The sequence below is a fragment of the Gallinula chloropus genome, assembly GCF_964237585.1.
Source record: "Gallinula chloropus genome assembly, chromosome: 4".
Taxonomy (NCBI): Eukaryota; Metazoa; Chordata; class Aves; order Gruiformes; family Rallidae; genus Gallinula; species Gallinula chloropus.
Window position 1 is genome coordinate 86,052,206 of NC_140088.1, and position 26,286 is coordinate 86,078,491.

The 26,286-nt window shown below is 37.8% G+C and overlaps 1 protein-coding gene across 3 annotated transcripts in view; it reads left to right on the forward strand.

Annotated features, from left to right (window-relative positions):
* The window catches only part of CTNNA2 (catenin alpha 2), a gene marked incomplete at both ends in the record, with an annotated part of 407,127 nt that overhangs the window by 17,324 nt on the left and 363,517 nt on the right, over nt 1–26,286 (forward strand). For all 3 annotated transcript variants that reach the window (XM_084262814.1, XM_084262815.1, XM_084262816.1), the window contains one exon: nt 20,758–20,953. In XM_084262814.1, the coding sequence (XP_084118940.1) occupies nt 20,758–20,953 (196 nt within the window). The remainder of the gene's footprint in view (nt 1–20,757; nt 20,954–26,286) is intronic.

Genomic DNA, 26,286 nt, shown 5'->3' on the forward strand with positions numbered 1-26,286 from the left:
TGGAGGTGTCATCTGTCATCACCATCCCCCTCCTCCCCCCAAAAGACAAATGAAAGCAGGGGGAAAAAAAAGAAAAAATACTTAATAAAATTCTTTAATTCTGGAATTCAATGAATTTAGAAAAATATATTTTGTATATTTTCCCCCATATTATATTGTATCTCTCAGCCCAGTTTATATTCTAAATTTGGTTTTATTTAGAGATGAAATACATACAATGTGGCAGACAGAGGTACTTGACAAATAATGAACTATCACATCTATTCATGTAACATATACTTTATTTTTATGAGTCATTCTATAGGGAAAAATAAGCCATCAATTCCCATGCAAGTGGTAGTGATCATGTCAGCCCATCTGCAACTGGATTGAGTATACTGGTGTGCAGGTGATAGGGAGCTGGGAGAACAAAACACATTGGAGATAAGATGCTCATGGAACCAGTGCTCACAGAACAGCCTTGTCCTCCTTGCTCTGAGCACTTCATCCAAAACAAACAAACTGCTTTAAGACTCATTCTCCCACGGTAAACGTTGTCCCTGGGTCTCTTACCAAACTTGTATAAATGATTAGCATAATCTAGTTACAGTGAAATTCTGATCTGCTTTCTTGTTTTCTAAATGGCTAAAAGGAAGAAAAAAAAAACCTTAGGTGAGAAATTAGTAGTTGTCTTGTTTCTTGTCAGCTAAAAAAAGAAATGAAAGGAAAAACTCCAAGTGTTTGGAGAATGCCATAGGAAGTCTGAAATTTTTAGAGCTCAAAAAGAGAAATTGCTGTGTTTGGTCTGTTTTCAGGTGCTGTGGTACTGCAATGATGTTATACCCATACATGTTGAAATAAACTTCCTGAAAAAGACTGGTATTTATTCAGTAGGCTTTTTACTAGTATTTGCTTTTTCCTGGAATGGTTGCCCAGTTGTGGGGTACGATTATAGTACATTCTTTTTATCCAACACTTATCAGCTAATCCAAAATCAGAATACTTTTCAAGTGCTATATTGTTACTAAGTCATGCAAAGGTGTTGGCTTAAGATCTGCATTACTTAAAGCAATGATTTGCTATAGTCTGATATAGGAGAGTGTGATCATCATTTTCATTAGGTGTGGGTAAAAAATTAAGGAACTGGGACAAGTCCTGTGAGCTTTTGGATTGTCCTGGTGTGTTGTTCCCTTTGAAACTTCCACAGGAGAGAGGCACGAAAATCACTTCAAAGTGGCAGCAATGGCAAAACCAGCCCACCCCTATGTTCTTGCTGGGGAACCTTTTCTCCCTCTTGCACCTTCATAGATTGCATGTCTGCAGTGCAAGAGATGGGAACACGGTCTCCTCAACAAAAGGCCTGTGGGAACTATGTGATCCTTAAGGTCTCTTCCAATCCAAACTATTCTAGGATATTGGCAAAATAACATGTTTTGAGTAATATTGCTCTGGAAATGGTAAAACTATTGCTGGTGATCTTGTTCATAAAAATATACTGTAATACACCCAGCATGGGGAACTGGAGCAAGTGGGAACATATAATCTAATGCTAATTTATAAATACTTGAAACCAGAATATTAGTAGTAGATTGCTTCAGGTTTGATACTCACTACCTATGTGTTTGCTTATGAGCTGAGAGTAATTTAAATTTCTACTTTCTAGTTCTTAAAAATTTTAATTGTTTGCTCCTTGGCCACAATATTTCTTTCTCATTTACAGAATGGTTTCTTACAATTAAGTTGTGTGCCTCTGGGATTTACTGTGAGCAACGCAGTGGTTCATTCTTACGCACTTGATTGATGAAAACAATTTAAATTCCTATTAATTCAACTATAAGTACTTGTTTAGTGCTAAGTATATACCTGAGTGCCATCCTGACTGAAAGTATTTCCTTGAGATAGCTCCCTGATAAGAACTGGAACTTTTTAGCTCTTGTTTGCTTGTGTACAACTGTCCATTAGAGAGAAGGAAAAAAATTCAACCTAAAAATCCTTACCACAATCCAGTTTCTTCTAGCTTGTGACAGTGGAAATCAATAAGGCTGTCCTGGATTGATTTGTTACAGGTGCTAAATAGACATTTTTCTTAAGTGACATACTTTTCATTCTTTTTATAGTTGTGTGACAAAATATGAAAGATTTACATTAACTTTGTTGTTAATATCTGACATTAAACCAGATATAAATTAAATTTTTAGCCTGTAGATTTTGCAGGTATCCATAGAGTTAATTTAAATCAAATATACTTTTAGAAATGGATTGCTACAGGTAAATGTAAAATCAACTTACTAAAAGTAAATGGAAATGCCTCTTTCATAAAGGACTAGTTTTATAGCAACAAGTATTTTTTTAATTATGTATTTCACTAAAAGAGATATTCAAGCTTTAAAATTCTATTTTTCCAGATGTTAGAATAAAAATTATCTGTTATGTCCATAACTGTGCAGTAACTGCAGAAAGGTAATTAAAAAATGATGCTGCAGAAGAAGTGTTTGTTGCCAGGCCCTGCCACTGCACATGTGAGTAATGGTTTACATTACTCATTCAGCTACTCTGAATTGTCTTTGCTTTCGTCACCATCAAATGCAATAGCAGACTTGGGCAGATTTATTACCGTTTGTTAACATATTGGTGGAGCTGAATGACCCAGTTGCTAGGCAATTTTTAAATGGATTTTTCAGGTGGGACTGAATATGTTTTTTTTTTAGTGCTCTGGTAGCCAAGAAATAATTTTTGAGTAGCAAAAAATGTCTGTGGTTTTATTGAAATCTTCTTTGAGCCTTCCAACGTTATAACACCCTGACACAGGAATTATCGGTGCTCTGAGATAGCTGCCATGTCCAGACAGCCCCTTTCAGAGGCAAAGTCCCATTAAAACCCTCAAGGACACATGTCTTGATAGGCACGTAATGCTTGTAAGGGCTGTCAGGCTGAGCTGTGGTTTGCCATGTCTCCTGTCTTCACCAGTGTCCAACTGCAGATAGTGATGGGAGGGTGTAAGGCACAGTGAATGCGTAGATATTCTTTTCTATGAACCACTGCTTGTCAGGAGCCAAGACTTCCTGAGCCTCAGGCTTGGGGGCAGAGACAATGGAGGGTAACACTATTTGGCTATTTCCTTTTGCGTCCCACACTTCAGATATTTATAACCATTAATAAGATCCCCTCTCAGTTGTCTTTTCTCAAGGCAGAACAGCCCCAGCTCACTCAGCCTTTCCTCACAGGGGAGATGCTCCAGGCCCTTCATCTCCGTAGCCTCCTCTGGACTCTCTCCAGGAGATCCCTGTCTTTTTTATCCCAGGGAGCCCAGAACTGGACACAAGACTCCAGGTGGGGCCTGACCAGGGCAGAGTAGAGGGGGAGGATCACCTCCTGTGACCTGCTGGCCACACTCCTCCTGATGCCCCCCAGGATCCCATTGTCTCTCTCAGCCCCCAGGGCACACTGCTGGCTCATGGCCAACCTGTCATCTACCAGGACCCCCAGGTCCTTCTCCCCATAATCTCCTCTTGGTGAATCCATGCTGGCTACTCCTCATAACCTTCTTTTCTTCCAATTGCTTCGAGATGGCATCCAGAACAAACTGTTCATCACCTTTCGTTGCAAAGGGGAGGATTCCAGATAGATACCAGAAGAAACTTTCTTATAGAAAGTCTAGTGAAACATTGAGAGAAATTTCCTGAGAAAATCACGCAATGGATGGTATTCAAGGTCTTTTAAACTGGGATGGGTATGACAATTCTGCCATACCACTGTTGGGAGTTGCAGAGGTAGAGCTGATAATGTATTGGGTTAAGAGAGCCTTGATAACTTTTGATGTCTTTTGCACACATATTTTATTGGGGGGGGAGGGACTGTTGGTTTGTGGGGGATTTACCACCTCTTTCTGAATTTCTGTCCTGTTAAGTCTTTACCTTTTTTCACCATAAGTGAGTAGTAGCATTTGACATGCAAAGAGTCAGTCATGGCATTTCTTTGATCTCTTCTGACTAGTTGATAGCTTTCTATATCCTTGTGTTTTTCTCACTGTGCATACATTTATATTTTCAGTATTGAAATTTTTCTACCACTTTATCACTAAATGCAGCAGGTCTCCTCTGTGTTTCGATGTGGTCAACTTAAATTTTGAATTAATTTCATTAACATAATTTATTCTGTATTTTATGCTTGCTGTGTCATCTGTTTCTCTTCCCCTTTGTTCATATATCAAATACAAGAATTGTTAATGAATTCTCCAGTAGCTTTATGTCCTTTGCTAAATTTGAAGGTTTTGAGTTAAAAATCTCTATTACAGGCCCAAGAGGAAGAAAGAAATCTGATGGAGACCTTTGATCAGAGATACTCTACATATAAGAACTTGGGGCTGGGGAACATAGCTGTTACATTTTAATTACTTTTATTATTAACTTACAGTATTCTGGGGTTTGTGAAAGGTTATGATTACAGCCTGTCAATTTCCTGAAAAAAGGCATGTGAACAAACACAAGGCCCACTATTAATATTTTTGTCATAGAGAAAGCAGGAAAGGTCAGAAGGCTTTTTTCTGACCTGTCCCTTGTTTCAATTCTCAAGACATTTTTCTTTAAGAAGAAAGTGATTGGCAGATCCTACTATTCTAAGAAAGCTCTAAGAGTTTTATCAAAGGTTGGAAATGGGATCAAGGAGTAGGTCAAGAATAAACAATCACAAGGTTTGCCCTCATCCAGAGGCTGACAGTCAGAAATAATGAGCAATCGGATTTTACCTAAATATTGTGGGAGTCTTCATGGTGTTTTGCCTTTTCCTGTGATAATTCTCTGCTGTCCCTTGAAAGAGGGATTTTTTTTTTCTGTATTAAAAACAAACAGGGAATGTGCTTCTGGAGAGTGTGTGTAGGTTTTCTTTCCTATTATTTTTAGAGATTGCATAGTTTCAGGTCAGCTGCTTATTCTGGTAACAACTTATTTCCTTCCACTTAGTCTGAAAGAACCTAGTATTCTTGGTGAGGAACTTCTGGCTTTCCCACCCCCAGCTGGTGCTCAAGTTTGAGACTAATAAGCAACCTAATGCCTTCTTAAAAATTGGGAAATTTATCAGCCAGAGATAAATCAGCACACATTCTTCCTGTGGTAACAGGATTGTAAATGGGGACTTTATCTTTGAGTGCAAGCTGTGCCCCCGAGTCATAGCGAAGCGAAGCTGTGATTCATTACAAAATGCTCAGGCATTAACATCATATGCCTAATGAATAATGTCACGTATTTGGACTTGAGTAGCCTGCACTGCTGTGGATCAGAGCACCGTTGCACCATGTACCATACAAATTCACAACAAAGTGAGTGCTTGTACTTTCAAGAGCTTGGTCTGTGCTGCTGCTCTGTTTTGATAGCTCTTTGCCTCTGTTTTATAAGAATTCCCAAAGATGAATTTATAAATTTAAGAGTGGATTATTTGAAACAGAAGACAAGGATGCCATGGAAGCTAGAAATTTTTTCAATGACATTTAATGTGGGGGGGAAGCACATTCTTCAGAGCATCCATAGTTAAATAGGATATAGCTTGGGTTTTAAAAGTTTAATAGGTGTGAAATCTTTGCTTGTGCAATCAAACTTCAGAATGAATCAATTTTCCATTCATAACTGATTACACAAATATTAACTATTTGAATTCATATTCTGGACACAAATACTGAGCAAATGAGAAATGGATTTCTTTGGTAGTTTGCTAAGTTTGCCTAACTTGATATCCTTTCTGTGACTCGTTTCCTTTATGAAATGAAAATTAATAAGCCTCTTAAACAGCATACTTCCATATGCATTTGCCTATGTAAGAACCATCAAGTTATTTAGATTTAGGCTTCAAGTTTGGTTGTTGGTGCCAGATAGTGTAAATATCGAAGATCTGTGTGTGAATTCTTTTTTTTTGTAAAAAAAGAACCAAACAAACCAACAAAAATTTGTCATTTAGAGGGAAACACTGCCTCATTCAATGGCAATTTTCTTTTTGTTTTCCAATTGCTTTCAAGGTATGGTATCAATTCTTATTTTATATGTAGTTTAATTCTAAGTTACTTCAATTCTAAGCTACTTTTTAATTTTTTTTAAATTAATATTGACTACAAAAAAAACCAACCAAACCACCCTACGCACAGACATCCCCAACCAACCCACAAAATTCTCTGGGAATTTTGAATTCCCAGAGAAGCCTGTGGGAAAGAATACACATATCAGTATCTATTCCAGTGCTGAGCAGCTTTTTGCTCTTTGAAAATCTGAATGTATTACTAGAAACTCTTTCTGCCTGTCTGATACTGTAAGGTATCTCTGGATGTGAACTTGGGTTGATTTAGTTACTTAAGAATGGAACCTTTTCTGCTGATTGTATGTTAATTAATCAGTTTCCACACTGTTTATATTCATGGTCATGGGTGAAAGTTTTTCAAATTATTGAAACCAACAGTAACAACAAACCTTGAATACACAGAGGAATATTAGATAAGAAAGGATGACACCCAGGAAATGTAAATATCCCTAATTATTCTTATATGGCACACCAATCTATTTATCTTCCTGAAAAGAAACATTTCCTGCTACTCAATGTATATAATCACTGTCTTAATTTCATACAAATACTTCCAAGAAAGATGTTTGTTCTCTTTAAACTCATCCTTCGTAACTGCTGATGTCAAGATGCTCATCGAGCTTTACAGAGTTTCTTGTCTTACTCTTTCCTCACGAATTAATATATTTTTGAAGTCTGTTGCAGACCTGTGTGACTGGTCAGATGGTTGCAGCAAGATTCTTTTTTTCCTAGTTTCTCCCAAAGTTGTGGTTTAGCTCTCAAGAATTCAGCGTAAATTAATATTTGTTTTGTTTCTGGAGATTGTGTTTTTTTTACTCTAGAAACAGTCTGACCAGCCAGCTGAAAAAAGTAACTTAGCAGGCTTTAGGCACTCTGTATTGAAATACAGGTTATTTGTTTTCATGGTAAAGCACACAGATTTCAGGAATCTCAATCTCTGGAGTTTCAGAGTGCTGATAATTTTATTTGGCTGAGATATAGGCACTGAGCAATCTCTTTCATCTTTCTTGGGAGCCATGATTTGAGATAAAGTGAAACTGAGAATTCATATGAAATTATGACAAATGTAGTCTAATGACCTAATTAAATCTAACCTGTATTTAGCTTTTGAAGGAATATGAGTAACTGGCACTAAATAATGTAGAACTGATCAAACTTTTCAAAAGGGTATTCCACAGCATGTAGTCCCCATTTTTTTTATTCTTCCAGCTCAGATATTAAAACCCAACAAACCCAAAACCTTCAACAGCATTTGTTACCTGTGTGCTTTTGTATACTATACTCCATCTACTTCTAAAACCTCTTTTTACCTTTCTGACTGTTTGTGAATGCAGTGAATCATATTTGTTTGGTTTAGTATTTAATGGAAAGTTCAGTTAACAAGGCCTTCAGACTTCTTATCAGGCATTTTTAATGCTAAATGATTTACTTGATTACATGTATTTGGTATTATATATTTATTAGATTGACATTTCATCACCAGCCCTTAATTCTAGTACTCAGGAAATGCCTTTAGTCCTCTATCATGAAAACGGGTGTGTACAGACAAGGTAAGCATGGTGTGCTTCATGAACAGAGAGAATGAAAAGGAGGGGGGTTTGTTTGTTTCTTGATAATGATATTTCTATAGCTTATAGTAAATAGCAAAAAAATGAAAATTTATCTAGAAATAGTGCAGGAGATGTGTTCATATTTAATTGTAACATTAATAAATTAACAGGGTTAATAAAAAGTAGTAACTCATTGTATTTCATTATATCTAAGATAAAAGTACAAAACTAATACCCAAGCTAGGTACAAATACTGTCCTTGAGACAACAGTCAGAGACTACTTGTAGCCTAATGTGTAATCTTTCAAGTGGCAGTGTAGAAGAGTTTTTGTGTTTAGTTTGACTAAATGATTGTTCTTTTAAGCCTTTGCTCTACTTTCACTGTAGCGCTTAACAAACGTTTCCACTCACAGATACTTAACATTTCTGTTCCAGATTTCCAGATTCTCCCAGCTTATATGCACTACAGATAATATTCTTGCACGGTGTTACGCACCTGTATTAAGTGCCTGAACCTTTTGATATTGTACATTCAGATGTACTTACTTACAAACTGGATATTTTGGAGTCAGTCCTTTTTTCTTGATCTATAAACTTCAACTAACTCCTATGCCTTTCTCTCAAGATGAAGAAACTAAACTGCATCTTCAAAGACTGTGGGGTGTGTTTTCACATGTCTAGTAGTCTTTGGAAAGAACTGACACTCTCTTTCCTTGAGCAATATTTAGTGGGAGAAGAAAGTTTTGTTATAGAACAGTTATGTTCTTGTCTTAACAGTCATATTAGAGAATTTTGTCAATTTTGCAAAGACTTTTCAGAGTTAAAGAAAACATAGTGAAGAAGTGCTTGTTAGGAAGCTGCCTGGGGAGAAAAATCTTTTTTTTTTTAATTTATTGCAGTAATAGCCTACTGAGATAATTGGAGTAAAAAGTATAATATGGATTTATATATTGTTAAGGATGACATCTTTGTTAAATAGCTTATTGTTAAAAGTACAGCCTGAAGTCCATAGACTTTAATGTTAATTAATACATTTGTTCCTTAAGGAAAGCTTATTTTGTGTGCCTTTGTTGCTTGTGCTGGAATGAGTTGAAAACCAACTTAATGTCACTTCAGTGTTTCAGACATAACACGTTCTCTTTGGCACCTGCTGTTCTGTTCTGCCAATTACCACTTACTGCTGGGAATATATATATCAGATTCTTTTCTTTTACATCTCTAAGACTTTTATTGGCTGTCACTGCCAGTTGGGGTTATTTTCCTTCAAATTTGTAATTTTGTTCTTTCCTTCTCCATATGGTGAAGTTTAATCCAAAGTTATTGTTACTGTGTTCTGTTCAGAAAACAGTGGTAACTGTAAGAGCCACTGGGTTAGGTAGGACTGTTTTCATCTGCAGCAGAGGGGAGAATAATCTGATCTCAGTACCATGGGGGGAAGAACACAAACCTAAATTCAGTTATCAGGTAGGCAGACAAATGCCTAGTACTGTGGTGATTTAGAAAGGTTTAGGTACCATATGCAGTGGGATAATTAGATGTATTACTCATGATTTTGTTGAAATAAACAATGGAAAAATTGTTGCTGTCTTCTCAACTAGATTTGTCTGTGGAATGTGTGGGACAGAAGTAGCTGTTACATCTGTGTGGGATGATGTTGCTGCTCTCTGTTCTTCTGACAAAAAGTCAAGCTCAGCAGGAGGAATACAGGGATGGTTTCTGTTCCTGGCAAATTCTGCGAGAAAGGCAGTACTTGCAGTTTGCCCAAAGGTGTTTTTTGGACAGGTTCTCTTTCACTGTGTGTAGAATTGTGTCTCTGAATAGTCTATTTGAATTAGCAAGCTGTACTGCCATGGCAAATCCACAGTGTTGAAACTCTAGAATAAAATTCAATTTGTGTGCCAGCATAGCACAGTACCCTTCTTAATGTATGGAATGTGCTCTACTAAAAAGTAATATCCCCTCCCAGGCCAAATGGGATAAGGTGGTTGTTCTCTAGTGGTGGAATCACCATGTATTTGACCATCAAGAAACAGCTTTGAATCTCATTTTATTTGAATGCTAATAAGGTGAAAGCTCAGTCAGTTGGTAGTTAAAAAACCAAAACAAAACAACACAAAAAGAAACAAAGCAACCTTTCAATAAATCCCTTCAAATCTCTTACGCAATTTTCTTGTAATAACACAATTGTATTATTTTTTTGAAGATAGCTTTCTTTCTTCTGTTGCTGTGCGAAAGGTACACAATAGAGAGAAACTGAATGTGCTGTCAAGAGAGTGGATCTTGACTGTAGGTGAAACACAGGCTTTTCCTTTTCAGACTCTGTACAGAAGGATAGGTGGAGTACAAAGCAAGTGAAAAATTGGCCAGGCTTCTGGACTTAAAGAATAGTGGTCAAAGGTTGATGGCCAACAATTGCCAGGGGCTTTCTGCAGGGCTTGGTGTCAAGCTGATATTTTTTAATGTCTTGTCATTGGTTTGGGCAACAGGGTGAAATGCACCCTCAGTAAATTTCCAGACACCACCAGTTTGGGAGGAAGGTCGATAAGCTTGGAAGCCAGGGCTGCCATGAAGCTTATGTATCCCAACAGACTGGGGAAATGGGCTAATAGTAATCTCATGAAGCTCATTAAAAGCCAGTGTCCTGTGGTGGGATGGAGTAATCCCTCATCCTGAGAAGGACTGAGGGTGGACTGTCTAGGAACCCTTCAGAAAAGGACATGGGAGTCCTGTTGGTTGACCAGGTTGATCGTACAACTGGAATGCAACATTGGGGGAAAAAGGGACAAATATACTGAGATACTTGGGTGAGTTTAATGTAAGCATTAACAGAAAGTAAATATAAGTGCTAGTTCCCCTCTAATCAGTAGTTGTAAGACCATGTCCCTAGTTCTGTTTCAACTCATGCATAAACAAGATGTTGCTGTACTGGAGTGAGTCCTTATTTTACATCAGTTAGCACTGCTGGCCTGAAGACCTCCAGAAGTCCCTTACAGCCAAAATGAACTGATGAGGTATAGGTAACAGCATGATTTCTGTATTTAAGCTGGCAATCAAGATTTTATATGATATGTGAAATGCACAAAATAAGCAGCCTAAAAAAAGCCCCATTTAGGAATAGTCTTTTCTGTCCTTTTGAGTGAGAGTGTATAGGTGCTCTATATTTATGATCTCTATAATGTTTTCTTTGCTGTTCATGTTGGCATGACTGCATTTGAATGATTGAAGGAGTGCTGCTGATGGTGTTGCCTCTGTCTTTCAAGATTGCATTTCAAATTATTTCAGAACTGAAAAAATTGGGAAACTAAAATGGAAAGACCAGAACAGTGATTTCCTCCTGCCTGTGTACTTGAATCTATTCCGGAGGTTGTCATCACTGTGAAATGGGTGGCTGAAGGTGAAATGTGCCAGCTACTAAAAATTCATGATCAGAAACATTATTTTTTTTTTCAAATCCTGTAATACAAATAATTCTTTTTCCAAACTGGCTACCTGAGCATGTGCTTATTGGTTGATTAACAGTAAAAAATGCTGGGGGAAGACAATAAAAAGTAGAATAGTCTGGTCTCATCTGGTCCGTCTCAGATGGTACCATTTTGCAGAGTTATGATTTCATTTAAATAAATTTTGTTTTGGATAAGGATTGAAATAACATAGTAGTAGCCATGGCTTTACCCTGTCTGCATTTTGCCTTAAAGGAGTTTGTGCCATCTTCTTAGAAAAAAATATTTTCTTCAAATTCATGACAGTAATTTTAAAACTTTCTTTATTTTCCCCATTTGTTTGCTACTTTTTAAAAAAAAAAAGCTTTAATTTAATTGCATTCTTCATACTATTGGAAATAGAACTCCCAGAAAACTGAATAACCACCATGGTGGGGGTGTGTGTGGGGTGGTGGTATTGAATTTAACCAGTTGTATAAATAGAGTGGAAGATTGTTTGCTTCTGTTTGCTGCAGTTCTTTATGGGGAAGGTTTACATTAAAAAAGATCCTGCTTGTTACAGAGAAACTAGAGTACTAACTAGGTGCGTATGTCTGAAGTATTTTACTTCCTTCACTTCTAGTAATCAACTGAAATTGAAACTCCTGGGAATCTTTTTTTCTTAAGCTTTCAGGGATGTGTAAGGTTGTTTTAAGTGCTGTTTTGGTGAGCTCACAAACAATGAGGGTACCCCAGGGGAGCCAGCCTTCGAGTCTCCTTCCGTACCTAGTGGAGGGCACTCCCAGGAGCTCCAGCTTCTCTCCTTTGGCAGTGGAAGTCTGGGGAGAGCAGCTTGCCTAAGATAACCTTAAACTGAAACCTGCCTTTTTGGTTGCCTGCTATCTTGGTTAGTGTTCAGTAAAGGATTATTTAAATCCTCTTATGTTATTTCCTCTAATATAACATCTTAGACACTGGGGAAAAAACCCACAAACCCTTCCAAAGATAGTATTAAAGCTTCTATTCTAGTTGCAGTATCTATTAAGGTAGGAAATAAGACACTTTTCTTTTTTCCCCTCAACATAAGTAGCCCCAGAATTAGTTAGAAAAAGCTGTATAGCAGTAAGAAAACTACCATTTCTGGGTTTTATTCCCCCCTATGCAATACAACTGTTGCCTGTTTTGTGGTCAAGTTCTTTTGAGAACTAAACCCTAAGCAATGCTGCCTTTAAGGCTGTTAACAGTTATTTAAAGTAGAAAGAAGTGTCAAGAAAATGGCACGTTAAATATCAACTAACAGCTTCACTTCGGGAAGTACGTGCTGTTTATAGTGACAAGTCTCATATAGATCCTGTAATACGGCACAAAATACACAAAACCCAGGGATTTCAAGTAGCGTGTTCCACTATTACTCTAGTGTACTGTGCCCTCATGTGGTTAAATTAAATATCTGCCTTGAATGAGTGAGACACCCTTTGAATTTACTGTCTGTTCTGCTAAAGAACTGGGAGAAATAAAGATGAAACAGCAAAATGGGAGTTTGCTGCTAGGTGTAGATCTCTGTTTTGTTTGGTTTGGGGTTTTTTGTTGTTGTACAGCTCAAATTATTTGGTACTTGGAGATGAGTATGAATATGCTCACACCTTGTTTTGATTCAATGACAAATGTATGCCTTTGGCTTTTTGGTTTGTTTGGGGTTGTTTTTTTGTTTAGATTTTGAGAGTCCACTTATTTAGGACAAACTAACTTAATGTCTAGTTAATGCTGGTAACTGTATAAAGTGGAAAATACGCTGATTTTCTCTGTAATACATAATACCAGTAGTTTTTTCAGTTTTGATACCATTAAAGTAATTCTGTGATTATAGTACATCCTTAGTTACTCTGCATATCTCACATCATATGTGTTATGTGTTTGTTTATAAGCTTGACTATTAGTTCTGTATTCAGTTTTGGAAAGAACTAGAATTAATGATGTGTTTTGGTTTTTCTTTATTTCACGTTATTCATGTAGATAGTTAGCAGCTTTTCTTAGGGACTTTGTATCCTTACAGCAAATTGCGTATGATAATGCGTTTTCATGTACTTAGGAAAGCAGTATAAAACCCCTTTGCCTCAAATTATAAATTGGTCAAATTGGAGAAAACCAGAAAAATGGACTTATGGCCTCAGTGACATTTACTGTTTTAATTAACAAGGAAAACAACATGTGCCAAAGGGGGTTTGCATTAGTAAAAACTTAACTGTGAGAAGTAAATTAAAGTTGCTGGATGCAAAAAATGACTTAATCCTCAGTTATTGCTCAGTTGTTGCTAAGACTATTGGAAAAAGCACTGAAAGCTAATGTTTCTGCCTGCTTTGAGGTCACTACTGCTAAATGCATATTTACTGATTATCAGATATGCTACGTTGAGCTGAGGTAAGACACACCTCATGTTTTATTGTTTAAGGGAACACTTTTTGAGTTTTATCCTGTTAACCACTGCTGAGTTGTGAAGTGGTGATGATTTGGAGCTGACTGACCTTTACTGATTTTAACATCTTAACCTCCCACATGGATACCCTTGTCTTACTAGGACAAGGGTAAACAGAAGGAAGAATGTCACAAGATCACAAGCAGAAAGGATCGGTATTGCCAAATGGTGCTACAATTAAAATTCAACCTATGCTATATAAAGCTCATAAGCATCTTTGATTTAGAGCTTTGGAAGATTCTAAGGTATGGAGGTGCCAAGTCCTTTCAGGCACCCAGCTCCTGGAGTGCAATTCATAAAAAAGTTACATGATTAAGTGTCTGTGCAACACATGGTGAAGAGAGATGTTTAGGAGGGAGACTTAGAAGATGGGACTTGGGAAAGATGTCGAAGAAAGTAGACTTTGGAATTTCCATCTCTTTCTGGAACTTACATACTCAACTCTGAGTCCACGTATTATGTCCATCATCTTTGCTGGAGACATAAATAGTGGGATTGAGTGCACCCACAGCAAGTTTGCTGATGACACAAAGCTGTGTGTTGTGGTTGACACATTGGAGGGAAGGGATGCCATCTGAAGGGACCTTGACAGGCTGGAGAGGTGGGTCTATACGAATCACATGAAGTTCAACAATGCCAAGGGCAAGGTCCTGCACATGGGTCGTGGGCCATACCAAGCAGAAACACAGGTTGGACAGAGAATGGGTTCAGAGCAGAACTGATAAGAAGGACCTGGGAGGTATTGATTGATGTAGAGATTAGCATGAGCCAGCAATGTGTGCTTGTAGCCACAAAGCCAGCTGTGTCCTTGGGGGGCATCAAAACCAGCTTGGCCAGCAGGTTGAGGGATGGGGTTCTGACGCAGTTCTCTGCCTGGAGTACTATGTCCATCTCTGGGGTCCCTGGTACAAGATAGACATAGACATTTTTGACTAAGTCCAGAGGAGACCATGAAGATGTTGACAGGGCAGGAACACCTCTGCTATGAAGACAGGCTGAGAGATATGGGCTGGTTCAGCCTGGAGAAGAGAGGGCTCCAGTGAGACTTATTAGCACTTCCAGTCCCTAAAAGGGCTCCAGGATAACTGGAGAGAGGCTGTGTACAAGGGCAGGGAGGGACAGACAGGGGGGAATGGGTTTAACCTGGTATGGAATTATATAGATGAGAGGGAGGGAAGAAATCCTTCTTCCCTGTGAGGGTCGTGAGGCCCTAGAACAGGTTTCCCAGAGAAGGGGGGGAAGGGAATCTGTATTTCATACTCTTTGGGAGTTGTGTTTGACTGAGAGCAATCTCTTTTGTGCAATTAGAGGAATAATAGTGACTTAGAAACAGAGATGAACATCTTAAAATGTTACTTTTATATTTTACATGCATTAAAGATACTGAGTAGATTCTTCAGGAGTCATATCAAGCCAGTGATTTTGCGAAGGCTGTTTACTCAGTGATAGTAAGGTATTGTGTAATTTGTCCAATTAAACACCTGCTTAAGTTTTTCTAGCATGCCAAAAGTTGTAATTCTAAACAAGATACCAGAAACCTGTATTCAGGAAGGGGATAATTTCATTTTCTTAGGATCACAATTCTTTTAGCAGCCTGAAGGCAGATAGGGTACCTTGTAATTAGTGTAGGTGTTGGTAGTGCCAGTTCCATGAAAGTCTCGGTCCCAGTGATGTTACCACCATACTGTGGCACTGCCATAATTGGCACTAATTAGCCTTCCTGGCTGAATGAGCTCACCTACTGAATGTATGCTTCTGTATTTTTAGGGTTTTTCCTGGGGTCACAGTTGAGGTAGGTTGCCTAGGTGGTGTTGGGAACCTGGAGTCATGTACCCAAGCAAGTGGATCCATAGGGAATTTGAGGAATGTAAATCTGCTGTCTTTCATGAGTGGTTTATTAACAAAATTTCTTTTCCCTGTTTACGTGGTAACTCCTTATGTGATGGAGTTATAAGAAAAAAGCTGAGATTCATATTGACCTTCTAAATAGCATCATAGTAGTTTACTGATAATGATTAACAGCAGAACATTTTCAAAAGGGAGAATTAGAATTTTTTTCTCCTAATTTATTAGATATTAGAGACAAAACATATTGGGGAAACATTTTATTAGCTTAACTTCCATTGATTCTTCTTTCAGTTGTGGAAAACATATTGCAGGTTTGTATGTCTGTTGTACTATATATCTCTTTTCCTGGAAGATTTGTAGGAGGACAGTAAGCAAGATGAGTTGTTCTTTTTATTTTTTCATTTTTGTCATCTTTTTGTTACAAGAACAAGTAGTAGGAAACTTCATGGAAGGTTAGTACTTCCTGAAGAACTCTAGAATACTTGCTGAAGAACTTTAAAAGTGCCTTATGCAATATTCAGTCACATTGGCTAGGGTATAAGCCTCTTCCTATGGTGTGAACACTGATAAGAAGAATATAAATTAACAGTAACGGTGTTGCTATCTCTAAATTACATCCTAAAGGTACATCATGTAGACAGAATAGAAATATGCAAATTTGTTCAGGAATTTGTATTTGGCAGATGAAATGTGAATCAGAACACCTAGTTGTCCTCAAGCTAGATTGGATTAAAATATACGGGCTCTAATCAGTGTTACCTGAGTTATCTATGTACTTTGCATCCAAAAGGTAGGTGTGTCACTGCATTTTTTAACATCCTATCTAATGATTTATACATTAGAGAGAATAGACTGCTTATTAATTCTTCTAACCAGCAGGTGTTTGCAAACACTGAAGGAAACTGGAAGGAGTATAAAAGGATTGGGTTAAAACACTGGAATTTGGTGTGGGTACTGAAAGATACATTTATCAATGGAAAATTCAAATATCTATATATAATGGAGAAAGAATTTCAGTGTTATGAATTAGGTAGACAGCTGGTACTAATTGTGCAGAGATAATTACAAGAGTTAATTATGTAAGCTGTTATGATTTATGGGCTTAAGGATGGTGGCAAATTACTGAAGTTGATGAAATAAATTGAAGAATGGTTATTATCAGAAGGAGTTACATTAAGTACTGAATTGTGCTCAGCAGAAAATCTGTGTTCACAGTTATATTGGTATAAAAAGGGAAAAAAACCCCAGTTTTTTATATAGTACCAGAGAATAAACATAAATATGGAAAAAACCCAAGTTAGCTGATTCTCTGTGTTGTATTTGAATGTAGTAGAAATATTTGCTGAAAGTATTTTGCTCAATAATGTCTTGTAGTTGGATTAGAATTACCTAATGAGATACTTCTGAGAGCTACATTTTTAAAATAAGTTAGTATGTGCAGAGTAGGTAATATATAAAGCAAAGTCCCATGTGATTTTGCTCTGGTTCTGGGTGGTCAAAGTGAAGATGCTGGCAAACACGGTGTTTGGGTCTGTTCTCTACCTCATTTTGAGCAAGGAATGGAATCAGATCTTCCTGCACTCATGCTAACGCTTTAGCCCTTGTCAGTGCTTTAACCCTTGTCTGTGCTTTAACCCTTAACTCAGTCTGGTTTTCTCCCAAAATATTGTGAAAGGTCTCTGTTTCATCCTGCTGCCAAAGGAAACAAACAAAAAAAAAACCCCAAAGCCCTAGCCCTGAGACAGTTTGGGAAATTAAGTTCTTGTTTTCCAGACAGTTGCAGAGCTTTTTTTTTTTTTTTCTGTGGTAAAACAAACTTCTTTCAGAAACAGGAGGGTTTTGAAAAACAACACTCAAGGGGATACCATTAGTATAACCAGTGAGGCAATGAGATAGTGCATTCGAGTGGAAGGGCAGCCTTATATCTAGAAGCAAAAGGGCCCTTACACTAAAATGTCAGGGCTGTCTTTTTTTCAGGTCATTGAGTGTTTCCAGCAGCTTGGTGATATATGAGTGTGTGAGAAGAGAGGAATAACTTGTAGCTGTTCATATTCAAGAAATGCCACTGGGAAGCACAAGTAATATTTACTTGAAAATAGAGGGGGACGTAGGAGAGGAGAGTGAAATTTCTTGCAAATAATTAATGATCTCTCAGAGAAACCTTTTTACATCGATTTCACCTGTCACAACCAAGCCAAAATATTTTGGTGACTTGTTTTTCCTAAGGTATATTTTTGCACAATGATATTTGATTTACCTGCTTTGGTTTGTTAAAGACAAGCAAACAGATAAATGTCTGCCCTTTGAAAAACTCCAGCAGCATCTGTAACTGATACTTGAAAATCATTTTATGAATTTGTGATTTTTAATGGAGGGACACTTTAATGATCATCTTGTTGTACATGGCGGGACTGGACATCTTCCACAAAGATCAGGTTGTTCAGAGCCCCATTAAACCTGGTGTTGAATAAATCCAGTGATGGGGCATCCACATCTTCTCTGGGCAACCTGTTTCAGTGCCTCACCACCACACCATAAAAAAATAAATTCTACCTAATCTTTCATCTCAACCTCCCCTCCTTCAACTGAAGGCCATTCCCCCTTGTCCTGTCCCTCCCTGCCCTTGTCGCCAGTCCCTCTCCAGCTTTCCTGGAGCCCCTTTAGGGACAGAAAGGCATTCTGGGGTATTCCTGGAACATTCTCTTCTCTAGGCTGAGCCACCCCAACTCTCTTAGCTTGTTGCCATAGCAAAGGTGCTCCAGCCCTCAGATCATCTCCATGGCCTCCTCTAGACTTATTCCAACAGCTCCATGTCCTTCTTGTCCTGGGGACCCCTGAACTGTATGCAGCACTGCAGGGGGGTGATAGCAGAGCGATGTAGGATTCCTTCCCATAGCCTTCTGGTCACACTGGTTTTGGTGCTGCCTGGGACACAGTTGACTTTGCAGGCTGCAGGCACACATTGCTGGCCCATATCTAATTTTTCATCCACCAGCACCCCCAAATCCTCCTCCTCAGGACTGCTCTCAGTCCTTTCATTATGTCGTCTATACTGAAAAAATAATAAGGCATCCGTACTCGGTGGGTGATCAGTGGCAAACCACAAGCATTAATAGTATAGTAATAAAAAAATAAGAATATCAATCTTATCTCCAAATATATTTTGTAATGTGCTTATGGAAAATCTTAAGTAGCTCATGCAATTCAGTAGATTTTGAGGAAAGAGAGGGGGAAAAGTATTACAATTCTTAAACTTTTGGCCCATGCATTTCAGAAGTCTGTAGGAAAGACAATTTAAGTCACATAGAGTCAGGAATGTTTTTCTGTAAACTGTAGCTGTTGACTTGGGATTAATTTGATTAGGATCTGATCTAGCTCTATTCTCTTTCACTTCTGGAATCCCTGCCCGTGCGTGACCTCTGCAGTAGGGAAATCCATGCTAATAGAATTTTCTGCTCTTAGCAAAGACATCCTCACCTTCCTTTTGTGCTGCTGGAGTTGTGTAAGGAAGACTTAATTCAGGATGGGACTGAACTATTAATTAGTGAAGTTCTGTTTTTCCAACAGAGACCTATGCTAGAACTGTGTGAAGCTTCTTTAATAAAATAGGAGAGCAAGGTTCCCTAGTGTGATCACAAAGCCAGGATCATTACAGGTTGCCAAATGAGCTTATGGTAATTATCAAGTGATATATTTGATAATTGTACAGAATTTTGGGTGAGGTGTACATTAATCAGTAACAGAAGATGATAGAGACATTATTTCCTTTGTACCAACATAGGTAGTATATTTAAAATAAACCAGTTAGTTTTCTGGCAGGGCTTTAAAGCTGAGCTGTCTTCTTGTCTTGTCTTCATCATATGTCTTCCCTGCCACCCCCTTTTTTAATAATACAAATGCAGTTAAAATGTTCTGGGTAGACATTTCTGACAAACTCAAACATAGTGCTGATAAGGTAACAGTTTTTTGGTTTATGTTTTTTTTTTTTTTATCATACAACTTCTATTATGTTATAGGTTGATGAATGCTTTTTTTTTTTTCAAAGGAGAATGTTAATATGCCGTGGGTTTTTTTCTGTTACTGGTAAAGAAAGCTTTCCTTAGTCATCCTTATGATGTGCTGGACAAATCCCTTCTATTTGCTAAACCTGAGTTAGGCTACCAAGGTAGCCTTCTTTCTTTGTTTATAGAATTCTTAAATAGACAGTGATCAATAACAAAGGGACCATCAGGAAATTTTATGAAGAATAATTTAAAGCAAAAACTAATAATGAAGATATTTCTATATAAAAATAGTGGAAACAAAACAGATGATGGAAAAATATTGCTTTCCTGTAGCCAGGCTGACTCCTTCTGAGAAAAGGCTCTGGAATACGTTTTTTCACCCAGAACATCCCTGCATCTATCCACATGGTGGTTTCAAGCCCTGAAGATACTTTTTTAGGTATGATTTGAAAAACAAGACAAAACCACCCAGAACTCAGAGTAAAAAAAGAAGGTAGGACAAGGAACACGAAAAAAGTCTCTTTGGTCACAACTGTATCAAACACCTTGCCATGGTTCTGAGATAAGATGGCAGTGATTTATTTATTATTTTTTTTTAGATTTCAGTTTGAAATCTTTTCCTTTGTAGCTGTTTTTGATGCAGAAGTTTTTATTTTCTTACAGTAAGAGGCTGTGGTAACACACTGATATGTCACCTCAACTCTGGTTTACCCTACTAGTTAAGGTGAATTGCATCCCTCAGCTTTTGTGGCTAAAGTTTCCAATCCATTTTTTCCAAGGGTCAATAAGGAATTCCTTCAGGAGAGTCTACAAATGTGGAAGCAGTGTTTCTTTATAATACTGGGGAGAAAGCGGCATCATTTCACTATCAGTATTTTATAAATATACCAGAGCAATACTGAACTGAAGGGTTTTAACCTATACAATCTTTGCAGCAGGAGCTATTCATTCCTTAATGTCTGGAAGAGAGCCACAATGTTTTTGTCACCACTTGAATGTAACTGACAGTACTTATCTCAAAGGGGGATTGCTTTGCGAATGGTTTCTGACCCACATGTGTTAGCTTTTCATTTTATCAGTGTATTCTTTTTTTTTTCTAAATGAAAAGCAGTGACAAAAATGGTACTTTAATACCAATGGCCTTCCCTACCTGCTTCTTATCTTTTTCTCCTTCATTGCTTGAGTGTGACTTGCTTAGCTCAGACTAAATATAGGTTAAAAAGGGAAAACCTTTATTTTGAGGGTATGTATTGCCATGCTTTGGATTTTAAAACTTACTTTCTTTAATACACATGACCTCTGCATAGTTTAATGGTAAAAAAAATGGATGGGAACTGAGTTAAGTGGTCATCTATTGTTACTAATAGTCGAAGAATTGTTCCAACTGACAAAAACTTGTTTGTTTTTTTTTCTTTCCCCCCAAGGTAACAACGCTGGTTAACACAAGCAATAAAGGACCATCTGGCAAAAAGAAAGGGCGCTCCAAGAAGGCTCATGTTTTGGCTGCTTCAGTGGAGCAGGCCACTCAAAACTTCTTAGAAAAAGGAGATCAGATTGCGAAGGAGAGCCAAGATCTCAAGGAGGAATTGGTTGCTGCTGTAGAGGATGTACGCAAGCAAGGTATGTCAAACCAAATGCTTACAGGCTGCTTTGTTTGGTGCTTTTTAAGGTTTCTTCTGAGATGAGGGTATTAGCCACTCTAATAACACTGTTGGAACTGTGTTCTGTATTACAGCATGTCTGTAATATGGCAGCTAAGTATTAAAATAGCCATGGCAGTGAGAATAAAGAATGTTCTAACTTTAGTTAAAAAATGGGGATTGTTTTGTGTGTGTGGTTTGTTTGTTGTGGTTTTTTGCTGGTATTTTTACCAAATAGTGGACTCATTTATTACTTAGCCCAGTGCTGAAGCTTATTGTTTAATTTTCAACATGCTTTTTACTCTCCTGTGTGATAAAAATGATATGATTTTTTCTTTTGCTTTGCTAAATCTGAGCAGTGGTGTAGAGCCCAGGGATGCAAATGTAGAATTAGGATTATGGTGTATACACTTCTGAATATTCTAACAATTACCAACCCAACAGTACAGTAACATAGAATTACTTGTGGCTTTAAGGAACTATTGTTATGTATGTATTACCAAAGTCTGAAAATACACTGAGAATGGCAATATTAAAGCAATATTATTTTGGGGTGTTGGTGATAGAAAGAATTATATAAACATTCATTTACATACTGCATAGTTAAACTTTTCAAGATACTCAGTGTTAGGAAAAAATTGCCTTGTGGGGCATGAGACTCAGGCGTAGGATAATAACATCTACTTTACTGGCAGAACACCCCCTCACCCACCCCCCTGATTTTACATGATGTAATATTTAAAGTTTTAATTAGTATTATAAGAAAGCTGTTTTTAAATAAGGCTTTGAAATTGTAGAAGTATCATAGATATCCATAATGTCATGGATATTGTCTGACAATATTCCTTCAGAAGATACAGTGTGTGTCAGATGCTTTCAAATTAATATATGTGATTGGGGGGAAAAAATATGTTTTCAATATATGCACATATCAAAACTTGTCCCTTTTATTGACTTTGATTGTAATTATCTTTATTGAAGCAGAATTAAGTACCTTTCATTTTTTTACTGTTATAAATCCTATAATCTAAAGATCCCATCTGCCAGTCCTGGGTTTTAGAACATGACTGGCAGGCCTCCAACTGGGCTTTTGAAAGGCTTCTAAAGGACTTAGGAATAAAGTGGTGATCTTTCAATGACTTAGGGTCCCAGAAATCATAAAATGTTGGGATTTTTTAACTTAAAATGATCTCTAATGATCGTATGAGCAGGCAGGGTTAAAATCTTGTATACATAACACTGATTAGTGAATATTCCAGTCTCTTCTGTCTTGGGGCTATTTCTACTTCCTATCCACTGTATGCAAACTTGGATTCAATGTTTTCCTGTGTCTGTGTGGTTTTGGGTTTTATTCGTGTTTGTGTCCCTCGATATTTACTAATATATCATAATAGATTATTTGTTGTAAGCTCTATTTACAGTGTTATGCCAGTATTCTGGTGGGTTTTTTTCCTGCTTTTTTTGTTGTGGTGTTTTGCTTTGTTTTAAATTTAGTTCTGTTTGGTTTGGGCTTCTTTTTATTATTTTTTTTTTTAAGCATTTTGATGCTGATGCATGGATGCCCAGCATTGCAAATTCATCAACTACTTCAACTTTCTGTTGCTTACACTCCTTATTTTAATATTATGTCAAACTCTAGTATAGCATCTTCAGTGCTGACAGGAGTACCCTTGTTCCCTCTGAATTTACAGCTGGCTCTCTTTGGGGCTGCAGGGCTGGCTTGGTTTTCTAGGAGCCTTCAATTGAGTTAGTAATGAGCCTAAACTGTTGCATGCTCTCTGATCTAAGCAAATGTACACTGCTAATGAATGTGGTGTCAGCGCTGCTTGTTATCTTTATCACTTGAGTTCTGTGTTAGTTAACAGTGATTTCTGTGTAGAGCTTTTCTTTGTAAAACTGGAGGCATCTGAGAGGATTTGCTTTGGTTTTCTTCTTGACTGCATTTCAGACTTGATAATAAGCCTAATATACCTTATATTTATCTTTTTTTCCAAATCTTCATTTAAATAAAGCCAACAATGATGCAGGAAGCAGAGAGGAAAAAGATCGTAAGCATTATTACACAGGATGATGCAGGCATTTGCCTTTTGTCAGTGCTGTAGGTTAGAAAAAAAGGTCTGTCAGAAAAGTGGGGCAGCTTTTTTGGGTCTGTACAACATGACTCCTTAATTAGGAGAGCAGGAGACACCAAACACCATTATTAGCACGCATGAGCTGTGTAAACTAGACCAGCGTTGGTGCAATGTGAAATGATATGTTTAGCTCAGTGACATAAAGAGCTGGATTAATGAACTGAGGCTGTGTTTTGCCAGAGTATTGCTAGTTGATTTTCTGGCAAAATTCCAGCTTGGATAATTACACGGTCAACCTAAAAGCCTCTCCTGCAGTTACAGCTGGCGCTGGTGTGCTCATTTCCTCCCCTGTGTTGCTGTATACTGTTACTTGCTGCTGTAGGCAGTGGCAGTTCATCCTGGAGTCAGTTGCTTTCCATCGATAGGCACGAAGTGAAGAAATTGTATCATTTGCAAAGTATTTTGGAATGAACTTGAAGGCAAACAGCTTGAAAATGCTTGTTACTTTAATAACATGGAAGGGGAAATTGTATTTGGCTAGCTATGCAAAACTCTGAGGATCAACAGTTTTGATTTATGAAGTTGAGTTCTAAACCACCAAAAAGTAAGAAGATAGGTTTTGTTTAATGGTTTTCTTTCCCCTCAATTTTATGGAAAAAGGGAGTAAATACTTTATGTGTAAAACTCATAACTATGTATGTGTTTGTAGGTATTTATCCTGTAACAATTCCATAGTATAAATATTTTGTCCATATAGTTGAAAGCCACCTAAGTGCAGCTATGCAGTTGCTGTGCCATTGAAAACTTTGCTGTACAGGTATTTCTTCCAGTGATGTCAGAGCTGTACAAAAGATCTCCCAAATGGGAGCACAAAGGAGGCCTAGGAATGTTTGTCATCCATGTCCTCTTACAGACAGTCTGAAGGAGAGCAGACAGTCCTTCTGCATAGTGAAGTTCTGGGGAGGAGTCACATTTTTGTATGGTTTTTGCTTAGAATAACCCTAAACCTTGAGGGTCCAAAGCCTGAGAAGTGCAGAGACTTGAACTCAGCAGTACAACCTGAGGAAGGGAACAGAAGGGTATGCTCTCATAGCATAGGTGTCTAAATGCAACTGCTCTCTTACCAGTTGTTAGAGAAGAAGGAAATTACCTTTGGAGAAGACATTTGGGTTGTGATTCACGCAAAAAAAAATTACAAAGAACTGCCAGTGCATTGGGCTCAGGTCTGAATAAATGTTTAAGAAAACAGTCTAGGAGGCTGAGAAAACCAGGACAAGGAAACAAATTATACTTTGGAAATTTTATTCTATCCATTAAATTACTATTTAATGTATGTCAGCATTGTCTATATTGTAGATATTTGCTAGTGAGTGCCTAACTTTAATGTCATTTTCCTAGAAGTTTTCTGGAGTATAGCTAAAACTTCCATTAAAAACATGATTTAGTCTAGCAGCTGGTTGTTGTGTTGAAAATTACTGCTTTTCAAGCAGGGTAGATACAACTTCACCTCATAACCTGAAATTCATACTGCAGTCAAGGGACAGAAAATAGCTGTTCGTGATTTTTATGTTTGACAGCATAAACTTGAAGTAGACTTAATTTTTTGCTCATGCAGAGTTACACAATTGGAATTAAAAATATCATCCATATACTCCATGACTGTCAGTGAGTTTGAAAGTATGTATCAACGTTGGACCCACAAAAATAATTTGACTTTCTTAGTGGATTTTTTTTTTCTGTGGTGGAACATATTAAAAAGTGGCATTTATGATGCTTTACTGTAGTGCTTTAAACTACCTATTTTTAAAAAACTTTAAGATTTTAAGGTAAACCCTATGAAGTTATTCTTCCTTACTGCTGCCCCTGTCTTCAGTTACTGTGGGCGAAAAGTAGGGAGCCTGCACAATTTAGGTGGTGGGATCAAACTCCAGAATATACATAGGTGAGATTCTGGTTGCTATTAGAATAAATGATGGTGCTGTTTAAGCTCCTCTGAACTCATTGTTCTGATGACTGTGGTATGAAATAGAGAGACAATTTCTCTCTTCATGTTTGTAAGGCCACATGCACTGTGCCTTAACAGCTGTCTCAGTTTTCTGCTCCCAGAGACTGATGAACTCTTAGTTGAATGCACATCATTCCTGGAGCCTTAAACCTGTTTCAGCTGGAAATATATATTTCAGCAGGCCTTTACTGATTGTACAGTTTTCTTCCTGTTTGACCAACAGTTCCTTCCTAAGCCCCAGTTCCCGCAGTTGTGTGTTATCCCAAGGTTTTAAGACTTGCTGCCTGGAGGTTTTGACTTTGCTGACTGAAGCAGAAAGTCCCTGCCTAGAATTAGCCTTCCTTAAACTTTTTCACTGTTTTGATTTTTTTTTTTTTTTCTGCCCTCTACTACAATCAGTTTTATCTTTAACCACCCTAAAAGCTCTTAACAGCCATCTCTGTTTCACAAGGACCTTATGTTGCTCTCCTGTGTACTCTCCCTCCATTTCCTTCTTTTCACAGAATCACAGGGTTGGAAAAGACCTTTGAGATCATCAAGTCCAACCATTGCCGGCCTATGCTAAACTCTAAATTCCTCATCTACCCTTTTTCTGAACACATCTGGGGAGGTGACTCAGCCCCTCCCTGGGCAGCCTGTTCCAGGCCCTGACAACTCTTTCAGTGAAAGATTTGTTTCTAATATCTAATCTGCCCCTGCCCTGGCCCAGCTTCTTGCCATTTCCCCTTGTCCCATCTCCTGTCCCCTGGCTGAAGAGACCATCGCCCACCTCTCTGCACCCTCCTGGCAGGTAGTTGTAGGTGAAATGTCACCGTCCCTCAGCTCCTCATCATATGATTTGCCCTTCTTTACTACCCTCAGTGGTCATATGCTTATTTTGTGTGTCTTGTAATTCAGAGCCTGAAAGTTCCCCCCAACTCATGGTCTCCTTAGATCTTCCATTGCCTGTTAACCCTTTCTGCTTCAGTCTTCTCATAACCTAGTTCTGTAATCACATAAGGTTCTTTTCCTTGTCTCCTTTTCTCTACCAGTAGCTTACATTCCTCTTTGAATTCCTCTGAATTCTTCTGACTCTAGGTGCCTGTTTCACAGAGTTAACCCATCCTTCTGATTGTACTTAATTTGACCCATTCTGTCCCTTTCCCCCCTAAATTTCTATCCTTTCTTGCACTGAGAGCATTACCACTAAGCCCATCTTGTTTGTTTCTAAGTCCATAGTGTGAACATCATCTTACA